The sequence below is a fragment of the Octopus bimaculoides genome, chromosome 2 (assembly GCF_001194135.2).
Source record: "Octopus bimaculoides isolate UCB-OBI-ISO-001 chromosome 2, ASM119413v2, whole genome shotgun sequence".
Classification (NCBI taxonomy): Eukaryota; Metazoa; Mollusca; class Cephalopoda; order Octopoda; family Octopodidae; genus Octopus; species Octopus bimaculoides.
This window is the reverse complement of record NC_068982.1, coordinates 100809621-100822533: the sequence shown is the minus strand read 5'-3', so window position 1 is coordinate 100822533 and position 12913 is coordinate 100809621. Positions and strand designations below refer to the sequence as shown.

At 37.1% G+C, this 12913-nt stretch overlaps 1 protein-coding gene across 1 annotated transcript in view; it reads left to right on the top strand.

The window, feature by feature from the left end:
- Positions 1 to 12913, top strand: part of LOC106874359 (extracellular matrix protein 3) — a 553132-nt gene that overhangs the window by 473038 nt on the left and 67181 nt on the right. The window contains exons 5-7 of the mRNA XM_014922070.2: positions 2652 to 2801; positions 4678 to 4803; positions 9104 to 9352. Coding sequence (XP_014777556.1) covers positions 2652 to 2801; positions 4678 to 4803; positions 9104 to 9352 — 525 coding nt within the window. The remainder of the gene's footprint in view (positions 1 to 2651; positions 2802 to 4677; positions 4804 to 9103; positions 9353 to 12913) is intronic.

Here is a 12913-nt window from a genome sequence, read left to right as displayed (position 1 = left end):
ATTATATATATATATATATATATATAATATATATATATATATATATACATATATACAGACATACACACACACACACACACACACATACATATATATATAATATATATATATGTAATATATATATATAATATATATATATGTAATATATACAGCATGGGTGTGTATAAATGTATGTATATATTTATGAATATTTGCAATGTGTGTGCATGTGTGTAATGATGTGATGCTCACGTAGCTATCTACAGATTGGTTTGGGATTTCTACATTGGAATGGTTTCTTTTACTGCACTAATTGCTCCTTGGGAAAGAATAACAGGGCAGCAGTGGAATCTCATGACACACTGTGATGTGTCCCTCTCCCATTTCATATTCTATGGCTGCATGCTTAAAAACAAAACCACTTAAGGACAGAGTGCAGTTAGGCACTGGAAAATATTTTCACAGTTCTAAACATGAAGCCTCACAATATAGGGTTAAGGAATGAAAGGAAATATGATGTAGTAATATTCATGCTTTTCCAGCAGATACGAGGTGTAAAATTAGGAGGAAGGACTGAAATCAGTTGAAAGCTTCATTTCCTGAGCATTTGTCACTTGGCGATACATCACAGTGTTTGTAATATGCCCTGTAATGATGTGGCCCAGGGTCATTTTGAACCTAACCCTCAACCCCTAACCGCTAACTCCTAACCCTCCTTATCCACCTCCCCAAGCTCTCCTAACCTCTTAACCACTAGTTGAGAGTCAACTCTGTGTGTGTGTGTGTGTGTGTGTGTATGTCTGTGTGTGTGTATGTCTGTGTGTGTGTGTGTGTGTGTGTGTGTGTGTGCATATGCTCTGTGTGTGTGTGTGTCTGTGCATATGCTGTGTGTGTGTGCATGTGTGTGTGTGTGCATGCGTGTGTGTGTGCATGTGTGTGTGTGTGTGAATCTGTGTATGCATGTATGTATGTATGTATATGTCAAGTTGCTTTTGAGTACTGTTGGTAACATGTAACCAAGTATAAACGTGTCACATGGTCAGGTTGTTGACAGCTGAACTGGCAACCCCACCAAGCTTGCTTGCTGAGGCGGGTGATTATTGGACACTTGGCAGGATGGGAAACAAAACACATTGTAGGGCAGAGGAGTTCATGAGAGCCAACAGCCATCCAATTGAGGTCTGATGTTCATCAGTCTCATAGTATACTTGCACCAACTGTTGTTATCAGCACTAAAAAGTGCAAATGGTCCAACACAAGCCATTACCACTTTAACGAAGTCACTCTGTGGCCTATCCAGGGGATTTGCCTTCTCCACTTTTTATCTAGATCATTCTAAACAGGGAAAAGAAATGGAGTGAAAAAGTAAAATTCTTTGGTTCTTATGTGCCGAATATGATGAGTGAATCCATCACATATATATATATATATATATATATATATATATATATATATATATATATATATATATATATACAGTAATCCCTCGACTATCTCAGGTGTTATGTTCCAAAATCCCCCGCGATAGGTAAAAATCCATAAAGTAGAAATAGTACTGTACTGTATATTTTTTTTATTATTTTTATAATTTGTATATATTTATTTTATTATAAATGCAAACAGCACCACGGAAAAATTGACGTAAGCTTAAATAATAAACTGCAATAAGTGAACTGTGATATGGCCAAGGGTTACTGTATATATATATATATATATATATATATATACACATACACACACACACTTAAACGCTGGATTTTATGTGAAGTTACATAACCATTAACCCATTAACATTCAAACAGGTCATATCTGCCAGATTTATTATCAAACTGACCGGCTCCAGCTTCTTGTGTGTATCCTACAATGTCATTCTGAAAGTAAACAATCACAGCATTGAAACCTTGAAGTTATGAGATAATGTATGGTTAATTCAAAACAATGTGAATAAATAAGCATTAAATTTGATAGAGTAATCTGAATGCTAAAGAATTAAGCTGAGGGATTAATACTTTTAAATAAGTTAGATAGATATTCATTTCTACAAAGGAAAATTTAGCTGTGACTACAAAGTTTCATTTTGCTCAATATCATCAGAGAGTTTGATTATGGCATACAAGCCAAAATTCCAAAATTGCACTACCTATTCCTTCATCTGGAAGATCCTGGAAGGAATTGTGCCAAATTTTGGCATTGAAAGCTACACCAATGCCAGAACGGGACGACACTGTATAGTGCCAAAGATCCCAGCACTGCCATCGTGCTTCAGGATCAGTTACTGCAACTGTTTGGGTTTCAGGGGCCCACAGCTTTTTAATACCCTCCCAAAGAGCCTGAGGAACCTGCACAAAGTAGATGTAGAGGTTTTTAAATCAAAGCTGGACCTCTTCCTGTCGAGAGTCCCAGATGAACCTACCTCACGGCAAGAGGTGCAAATGACGGTAGCTAAATAAAAACTCCATTCTTCACCAAGTGCCACATATTGGAGGAGGCTCTCAGTAATAAAAGTGTAGCAAAACGGCGGTGCATCAGCATGGCCGCAGCTCTCAGCTGAAACTATAAAAAAAATTAATTTTAAAAAAATACATGTATGTACTTGATCCACTCAAAGAATTGAGGTAATATTTATTTGTAACTTACTTTGACTGTGTTGCATTTTTTTTTTTTTATTCAAGGACAAACTGAAAATACATGGCAGATCCATATAATTGATGATAACAAATTTGAAAACAATGAGAAGTTTTACCTGAAGCTCAGTGACCCCGTTATGGCTATTGTTGAGGAACCATTGCAGGCCACAGTTGTGATAGTTGACATTGAAGATGGTAAGCTTTCACTAAACACTGTTTGAAATTTTTTCTTATTGTTTTTTTTCTGAATTTTTAAACATGTTTATAATTGGATAAACACACCATAATCATCACCCTCCTGATCACATTCATTGCCACCCCAACAACCATCATCATCATCATCATGATCATCAGAATCATCACAATAAAACATAACATCCATCATTAACACTCCAGAACTGACAAGTATATGTTTCCCATGTAGTTACTTAACTTGCTCAAAGTAACACTCAAATCTCTGTCAACAAACTACCAAGTCTTTAAAAACGAGACCTACATGTTTTCACTTCTAATATTCAGATCATATTTAAGGCAGTGAGCTTGCAGAATTGTTAGCATGTAAGGCAAAATGCTTAGCAGCATTTGTATGTCTCTATGTTCTGAGTTCAAATTAATTCTGCCGAGAATGATTTTGCCTTTTATCGTTTCGGGGTCAATAAAATAAGTATCAGTTGAGCACTGGAGCCAATGTAATCAACCTTACCCACTGCCCCGGAATTGCAGGGTTTGTGCCAAAATTTGAAACCAATATTTAGAATATATGGCCTTAGGAAGGGCATCCAGCTGTAGAAACTCTGTCAAATCAGATTGGAGCCTGGTGTAGCCATCTGGTTTCACCAGTCCTCAGTCAAATCGTCAAACCCATGCTAGCATGGAAAGCGGACGTTAAACGATGATGATGATGATGATGATGCCCACAGTAAATGTGAGATGGATCTGGATTAAATACTAAAAAAAAAAGGTCAGCAGTGCTATATCTGACAACAGTAACCCCCCCCCCCAAGCCCATTTCCATCCTGATGCATCTCACCCACCTTGCTTATAACCACGGTAAAAATATCTCAAGCACAATGGAATTATTTTAAAGGATTTCTGCCATCTATTACATTATATTTCTTAAAACTATGCCTCTCATTTTACTCATTAAAAAAGGGTAAGAAGTGTTGGCCTCTTTGTCTCTAATTTAGTTGATCTATATGGTTGTTCCCTTACAGTTAGTTACCTTTGTGCACAAAGCTGATGAGTGCATTTTTGTATTTTGTCAAAATTGAATGAAACGTATCTATACTCTTTGTAAACCATTCTAGGGTTTACAAAGCAACACCCAAAGAACAAGAAGCAGAAGCATAGCTAGAGTTTGTGCCAACCAGAGTAGCCCTTCAATTCCCCTCATACTCCAGGGTTCAAAACTTAAAAGTATCACCAGGAGCATTCTGGCTCCTTACCCTCTGACATAAAGCTGTGCTTGGATTACTTCAGCCAGCACATACTACATAATACCTTGGTCTATCTACAGCCTGAGTTCAAATCTCATTGAGGTCAATTTTACCTTTGATCCTTTTGGGGCCAGTGAAAAATGCACCAATACTGGGTAATGGAAGATGCAATTGTCACAGTATCTGATAAGAGGTCTTTCAGTATTTGTTCTAGCCTTCTGTGTTTTCCAGGCTGGGGGGATGGTTTCAACAGGAGCTGATGAACCAGAGGACTACACCAAACTCTAATATCTGTTTTGGCATGGGTTCTACATTTGGATGCCCTTCCTAACACCAGCCACTTTACGAAGTGTACTGAGTGCCTTTTTACATGGCACCAGTACTATTGAGGCCATCAAATAACCCATAAGACAAGACCACCTCAACTGAGAGGGGAATAGTATTGAGCAGGGTGGCTTTATTTTGGCTGTTAAAAAGTTAAAGTATGATAGAGGGACAGGAATAGGCGTTTTGCTGTAAGGAGATACATGGCCGGTGTGCCCAGCTGATAAAGACAGAAGGTGGTGGTGATATTTTTAATTTGAATTTTCTGTCTATGAAATGCCATAATGGTGTGTATTGTGAATGTATTGCAGAATCGAATGTCTTCATTCCTGAGAAAGAATATCGAGTAACAGAAAAGGAAAGCAAGTTAGACATTCCTGTTTACAGAACAGGAGACTTGTCTGAGCCATTATCTGTTATCTGTCATACTGTTCAAGGTAAGGGGTTAATTTACTCTATGCACTCACATTGCACATATACACACACACACAATTCACACTTGTGCACACACACATGCATCTGTACATACATGCATATCTACACACACCTCATGCACACATCTGTACATTCGTACACAATCACACATGTGTATACATAGGCATGCACTAACTCAAATGTATGTAAGTGCACATGCATGCACATCTACACCCAAGCTAAGATGCACACATTTGTACAATATATACATAAGCACATGCACACATATACACAAATACACATATACATCTACACATATATATCTACACACTTGCTCTGACATGTGCACATATATACACATACATTTATGAATGCATGCATATACACACATAAACATCCACACACACTGACATGCACATATCGTAATAAAGAACCCACAGACACACAAGTTTGTGTAAGTACAATACACACACACAAAAGTACATATACTTCTACACACATGCACACAAATGTGCACACATGCATATACTCACATAAACAGCTAGACTTACATTAACATAGACTTATTACAATAAAGTACACACACACACATGTTTACACACACACAATGTTCATGCACACATACATGCACATGTTCACACACATACATACATGCAGTCACACACACATGCACACACACACCCATACTCACATTTATGCACACACACATACACCCATGCCTACATATATGCGCACGCACACACACACACACACACACATGTTCACTCACATGCATGCACTCAAACACACATGCATTCATACACAAACACAGACATACACACACATGTTCACACACATGCATGTGTTCAAACACACTTGCATTCACGCACAAACACACATGCATTCACACACAAACACACACATACGCACACATGTTCAAACACACTTGCATTCACACACAAAAACACACATGTATTCACACACAAACACACACACACATGCATTCAAACACACATATGCATTCAAACACACACATGCATTCAAACACAAACACAGACATACTCACACATGTTCACACACACACACATGTTCACACACACACACATGTTCACACACACACACACATGTTCACACACATGCATGTGTTCAAACACACTTGCATTCACACGCAAACACACATGTATTCACACACAAACACACGTACACACACATGTTCAAACATACTTGCATTCACACACAAAAACACACATGTATTCACACACAAACACACACACACATGCATTCAAATACACACATACACACACACTTACAGATAAATATCAAAATTAGACATTTGACTGACCTTTCAATCGTAACTAGAGCAGCTTGACCACATAAACAGCGGCAGGTCACTTTAAACTAGAATAACAGGTCATTTAGTTTCAACATGCATGTTCCAGACTTCACATTGCAGCTGCATACAGCAACTGCAGACAGTAAATCTACTGACGAGTGCATAAGTTTCTCAATGAAAGATATAATGTGTCATTGCAATGACATGGTTTATTTAATGTTATATAACCTTCAGTTTACATTTCTTCTTCTCTGTGTCTTCCTGACATTACAAGACCAACTCTTAATGCAGAAGCTGGAATTGAAAAGCATATAAATTTTTAAAAATACAAAATGGCTAATATGCTTGTAATTCTTTTTAACTTTCATGTTATTCATTTTTTTATCTATTTTTCTATCGATTTATTTATATGAACGTGTAATTTCAGGATATTGTATAAGAGTGTTTGTTTTTAAATAACATGTTTATTTATTTAATGCTAACCATAGTTTATATTATAAATAATTTATTAATATTGATATTCAAAATATCACAAGTTGAGTGTTGCATTATGATAATTCTTTCATCTGATCATACAAAAGTATGGTACTTAAATATGCTGGGTGCTAGAAATAACAGTCAAATCTCCCTCAAATTAAACCATACTGACTTAAAAGCAGAAACAAAGGTTGAATAACATGCTCTAAGATACTGTTTTCTTTTTACTTGTGTCAATCATTGGACCACAGTCATGCTGGAGCACCACCTTGAAGGGTTCAGTCAGATGAATTTACCCCAGTACTTATATTCTTAAGTCTGGTACTAATTCTATTGGTTTCATTTCTTGAACCACTAAGTTACAGGGACAAAAGCAAACCAACACTGGTTGTCAAGTAGTCATAAGGGACAAGCACAAAATCACACACGTATTCATATATATATATATATATATATATATATAATATTATATAACCTTCAGTTTTACATATATATAATTGGTCAGAGATTTAGGGACATCCTCATTGAGATATTTGATGAGAGGGAAGAGGAGCTACAGACTTTGGACATATAGGGTAACTGGAAATTCCTATGGGACAGCTTACTGAGAGCCACAGACCAAATCTGCGGCTGGTGCAAAGTCCCTTCTAGACCTAGAGTAACATGGTGGTGGAATAATACAGTAGACAAGGCCATTAGAGCAAAGAAACTGGCCTGGAAAGCTTGGAAGAGTTGGGGTAGCAGGGAATTGTACCAGATAGCCAGAAGGGAGGCTGGGAGATAGATGTACAAGGCCAAAGGAGAAGCAGAAAAGAAGTTTGCCAATGTTCAGTGATGTGAGGACCAAAGAACTGAAGTATTTCAGATTGCAAGACAATGTGTGAGAGAAAATTGTGATGTCACAGGAAAGAAATGTGTCCACATGGATGATAGTGCACCATCCAAACGTGGTCAATGCCAGCCCCACCGCCCCGACTGGCTCCTGTGCTGGTAGCATGTAAAAAGCACCATCCGAATGTGGCTGATGCCAATGCAATCTGACTGGCTCCCATGCCGGTGGCATGTAAAACGCACCCACTACACTCCTGGAGTGGTTGGCAATAGGAAGGGCTTCCAGCTGTAGTAACATTGCCAAATCAGATTGAAGCTTAGTGCGGTCTCTTGGCTTGCCAGTCCCCTGTGAAACTGTGCAACCCATGCCAGCATGGAAAACGGACGTTAAACAATGATGATGATGATAATGATGATGAATGCTATATAACCTTCAGTTTTATATATATATATATATCATCATCATCATCATCATTTAACGTCTGTTTTCCATGCTGGCATGGATTGGACAGTTTGACTGAGGTCTGGAGAGCCAGCAGCCGCACCAGGCTGCAATCTGATCTGGCAATGTTTCTACAGCTGGATACTCTCCCTAACGCCAACCACTCCGAAAGTGTAGTGGGTGCTTTTTATGTGCTACTAGCACAGGAGTCAGTCAGGCAGGCATGGATTCAATCATGTTTGAATAGCGCTTTTTACATGTCATTGGTATGGGAGCCAGTCAGCAGGTACTGGCATATGCAACATATGGATGGTGCTTTTTACATGCCACCAGCACGGGAGCCAGTCGGAGAGTACTGGCATTGGCCACATTCAGAAGATGCTTTTTATGTGCTACTAGCACGGGAGCCAGTCAGGCGGTCCTGGCATCGGCCACATTTGGATAGTGCTTTTTAAATTCCACCAGCATGGGAGCCAGTCGGAGTATTGACATCGGCAACGTTCGGATGATGCATTTTACATGCCACCAGAACTGGAGCCAGTCAGGGGACATCGGTTTCTTGTCATGTACACTAACTCTTCTCTGCTAATATGTTGTATGATTACTATCTTGCCTAAAATACTTTTTACATTTACGGCATACTTGTTGTTCCAGTCATTTAGCCACCCCACCTTCCTGATCAAGCCTGATCCAAGAGACCTATGATCAGCCATTCCATCTATAACCACATTGTTCTGCTTTGTTTCATTTTCTAAACCATTAGGGTGTAATCTGAAGGGGATATTGCCAGTCATGTAGAATTTCTTTCATTGTCTCAAGGATGTATTTGTTATGACATAGCATGTTTTGACAACTTTCTTACAAAATGGTTAATTTGGGAGCAAACTGTTTTATGTTATTTTATTTAGTTTTGTCACACATACATACACACACAGATAGATAGATAGATAGATAGATAGATAGATAGATAGGTACATATGTACATACATACACATATACATTTATGTACATATGTATGTATGTATGTGTGTGTGTGTATATATATATATGCATACATACATATATGTACATATATATATATATATATATATATATATATATGTACATACATGCATGTATTCATATATATATAAACTAAATATAGATACAGTTACATAAAGAACAATGAAAAGTTTTGTTGTTGAATCCTCAATTAATCATTCAAAAAATTTTAGTGAATACTTTTTAATACTTCTTTTTATCTTCTTTCTTTATTTTGCAGAAACTGCAGCTGGCAGTCCTGTAAATGTTCTGAGTTCATTCTCTGACTACATCACACGACCCATGCAGAGTAGTAGCATCATCCATTTTGAGAAGGATGAAAGCAAGAAAATATGTACAGTGTTAATAATTGATGATTCATTATTTGAGACTGAAGAGCGGTTTAATGTGAGCCTTTCTCAACCACAAGGAGGACATCTGGGAAACTTCACTACCACTGTAGTGTTTATTGAACCAGATATTATGGATGGTAAGTGTTTGCTATGTCATTCATCATTTATTTGATAATTAAGTGAGAAAAAGAAAAGGAAGAAATATATTTGTAGCTAAAAAATATTAGAAAATTTGTTTTTCATATCATAAATAAAGAAAAGTTGATAAAAACTGAGTAAAAATATCTTTGAATGAAAAGCGTTATAAAATAAAAACAAAAAAAAAATCAAATCTCAAAGTCATAGACCAAATCCAGATAATCTAGTTATTTGTGATTCCCTAGTCTGGCTGCTGTCGTAAAAGGATACGTTTTATGTAACAAATTACTTCAATATACGAATTATATTAGTTTTGAAGTAAAACATTATTTAATTGCTGCTATTTAATGGCCCATTGCAACCTATGGAACTGCTACATATCTCTAATTTCTGCGTTGTTACAGAAATGAAAAGCAAATTTTCATTAGGATAAGATGGTAGTCTCTCATAAATTTTCACTGGGATAAGATGGTAGTTTCTCATAGATAACTTTTTACTGAAAAAAGGAGTGAATTCAGCACTAAAAATCAATTATCTTTTTGACTGGGCAGCTGTTGTTTACAGTTATAAAGGATACCATGCTGTGATACTGACTTTGAGCTACATTGACCAACACACAGAAAGTTAAATGTGTTGCTTGTGGACATAACTTGGCATGACAGTGACAAATCACAGGCTGCTAACCTCTTGGTTGTTGTTACTCAAGTGTTGTCATTACTTACACACAAACAATCTTTCTCACAGTAAAGAGATATTTTAATCACTTGTATTTATAAATCAGATTATCAATAAAATGTTAATTATTATCCTTGAAGTGAGATCTGGTGTTCTTGAGATGGCTTTTGCTTGGATTAACAGTTGGAAGTTCTGATACCCAGCTCAGATAATTCGAACCACAATTTGAATGAATTCAAGACAAAAACTTAATGAGTTTTACTGCCATTAGTAACAAAGCATTGCTCTTTTTATGTATAAAAGGCAGAATATGTCACACAAATGTAAAATATCTGATGTAGTATTGTTCTAAAACAAGTCCAGTGAATACAGAAGATATGCAGTGAGTGAGTGAATGGATGACGAGGAATAAACCAAATAAAATCCATTGCATGTGTCTATGTTAACTTTTCAGGAAGTTTCAGTACAAATGCATTGATAGTTCCTGACTGATAGACCCATTACAGTTTCTGCATACAAGCACCCAGCTGTTTGATCAACTGAACAACCTATGCAATATGGTTGAACATTTTGCTGATAAATGCACCCATAACATAATTTTAACATGACACAAGTGTGGTGAAGTTGAGCCTTTAAATAAAGGTGCAGTTTATCCATCAGGTTTCTGAATTGTTTCTGTCCACCTTAATTCATTCACAAGGCTTGAGTCAATCTGAAGCTATTGTAAATGGACCTCCTAAACCCTCTCAGACCTGGGCCTCAGTATCTAGCTTTACCTTCCATCAGGGATCCTGAGTAAAATAATAATGGTTGCATATACAGGCAAACTAATGGACAGAATCAGATGCTTCTTTTTCTACATGTGCTTTACATTACGGCTTTACCATCAATCTGACAGAGATGACATCTAATCTGTTACTGATATAGCGGTAATATAACATGACAAGGTTAACTTGCCACATGATGGAACTGAAACTTGGATCTTATGGTTGTGAAGCAAACTTCTTAACAACTCAGCCATGCCTGAATCTACTAATGAATGCAGGAATGTTGAATACTTCACCTAGTGAACTTCATGGCAGCAGTGTCTTCTGTTGTTAATATGTTGGCACTCCGTCACTTACGACGTCGAGGGTTCCAGTTGATCCGATCAATGAAACAGCCTGCTCATGAAATTAACGTGCAAGTGGCTGAGCACTCCACAGACACTTGTACCCTTAACGTAGTTCTCGGGGATATTCAGCGTGACACAGTGTGACAAGGCTGACCCTTTGAATTACAGGCACAACAGAAACAGGAAGTAAGAGTGAGAGAAAGTTGTGGTGAAAGAGTACAGCAGGGTTCACCACCATCTCCTGCTGGACCCTTGTGGAGCTTTAGGTGTTTTTGCTCAATAAACACTCACAACGCCCGGTCTGGGAATCGAAACTCCGATCCTATAACCGCGAGTCTGCTGCCCTAACCACTGGGCCATTGCGCCTCCACTTGTCTTCTGTTAAGGTTGATCAAAAAACTTCTGGAGAGTGTGTTAGGATAGAGACAAAGGGCAATAAACCATTACAGATGATATCTCACAAGACAAAGACAACAGATTTTATATTGATTCATTTAATATATTTCAATTTGGGAAAGCAGACCTTAACCTAATCATGATGATGATTAAACCATTTTGAATAATCTTAATCAAGTTCTGTTTATAAAACAAGTTCATGGAGAAACAAGATGGCTACACATTATTCAATTGTTTAGCGTAGTTACTCTCTTTATTTCATTCAACCTAGCAATGAAATAAAGTTTTCTTTACATATTTACAGTTGAATGCTTTATTCTGGGAAACAAGGTTGGTTGTTAAAAATAATTTTTCTGTTAAATACTTTTCTCCCAGCATTCCTGTAATATGTGTTAAATTCTTAGAAAGCACAGTAATCTTACTCATCTACTTACTCCAAGTAGTTACTTGTTCATAATCAGGAAAAAAAAAAAGATTATAATTCCAGAAGGGTAATCAACCCAAAGTTACACTTGTTCTGCAAAATAAAATCTAGCATGAAATTTTAAAAGATCCCCCCTCTCTCCCACCCAGCATATGCCAGTACAAACAGAAGGAAAAATAAAACTAACAAAAACATTTAAAAAGGAATGGCAGTGTGGGAAGTAGCTCGCTTACCAACCACATGGTTCCAGGTTCAGTCCCACTGCATGACACCTTGGACAAGTGTCTTCTACTACAGCTTCAGGCCAACCAAAGCCTTGTAAGTGGATTTGATAGACAGAAACTGAAAGAAGCCTGTCATATATATATATATATATATATATATATATAAATGCATGTATGTGTGTGTATCTGTTTGTGTGTCTGTGTTTGTCTCCCCAACATTGTTTGACAACCAATGCTGGTGTGTTTACATCCCTGTAACTTAACAGTTCAGCAAAAGAGACCAATAGGATAAGTACTAGGCTTACAAAGAATAAGTCTTCAGGGCGATTCAACTAAAGGTGGTGCTCCAGTACTGCCGCAGTCAAACAACTCAAACAAGTAAAAGAATAAAAGAATAAAGAATATATTTGTGTGTGTGTGTGTAATTTTTTTGGACTAATGAGTATATGTCAATTAGTGTGTTGAGTAAAGCCCATTCTCAGTTTGGGCTACCTGGTGTCATCCACAGTTGGGATATATTTCCTCTGGATTTACGTCATGAATTCCGCAGTGTTGAGATAATAATTGATGAAGAAAACAGAAGATAGATTGAGTAGGATATTACGTGCATAATATCCTACCCATAATGGACAGTTGAAGGATGGGTCAAAATGGTCATCGTACTGAATAAAGACTAGTGCTAAATCTATCTTCCATTTCCTTCATCAATTATTATATATATATATAT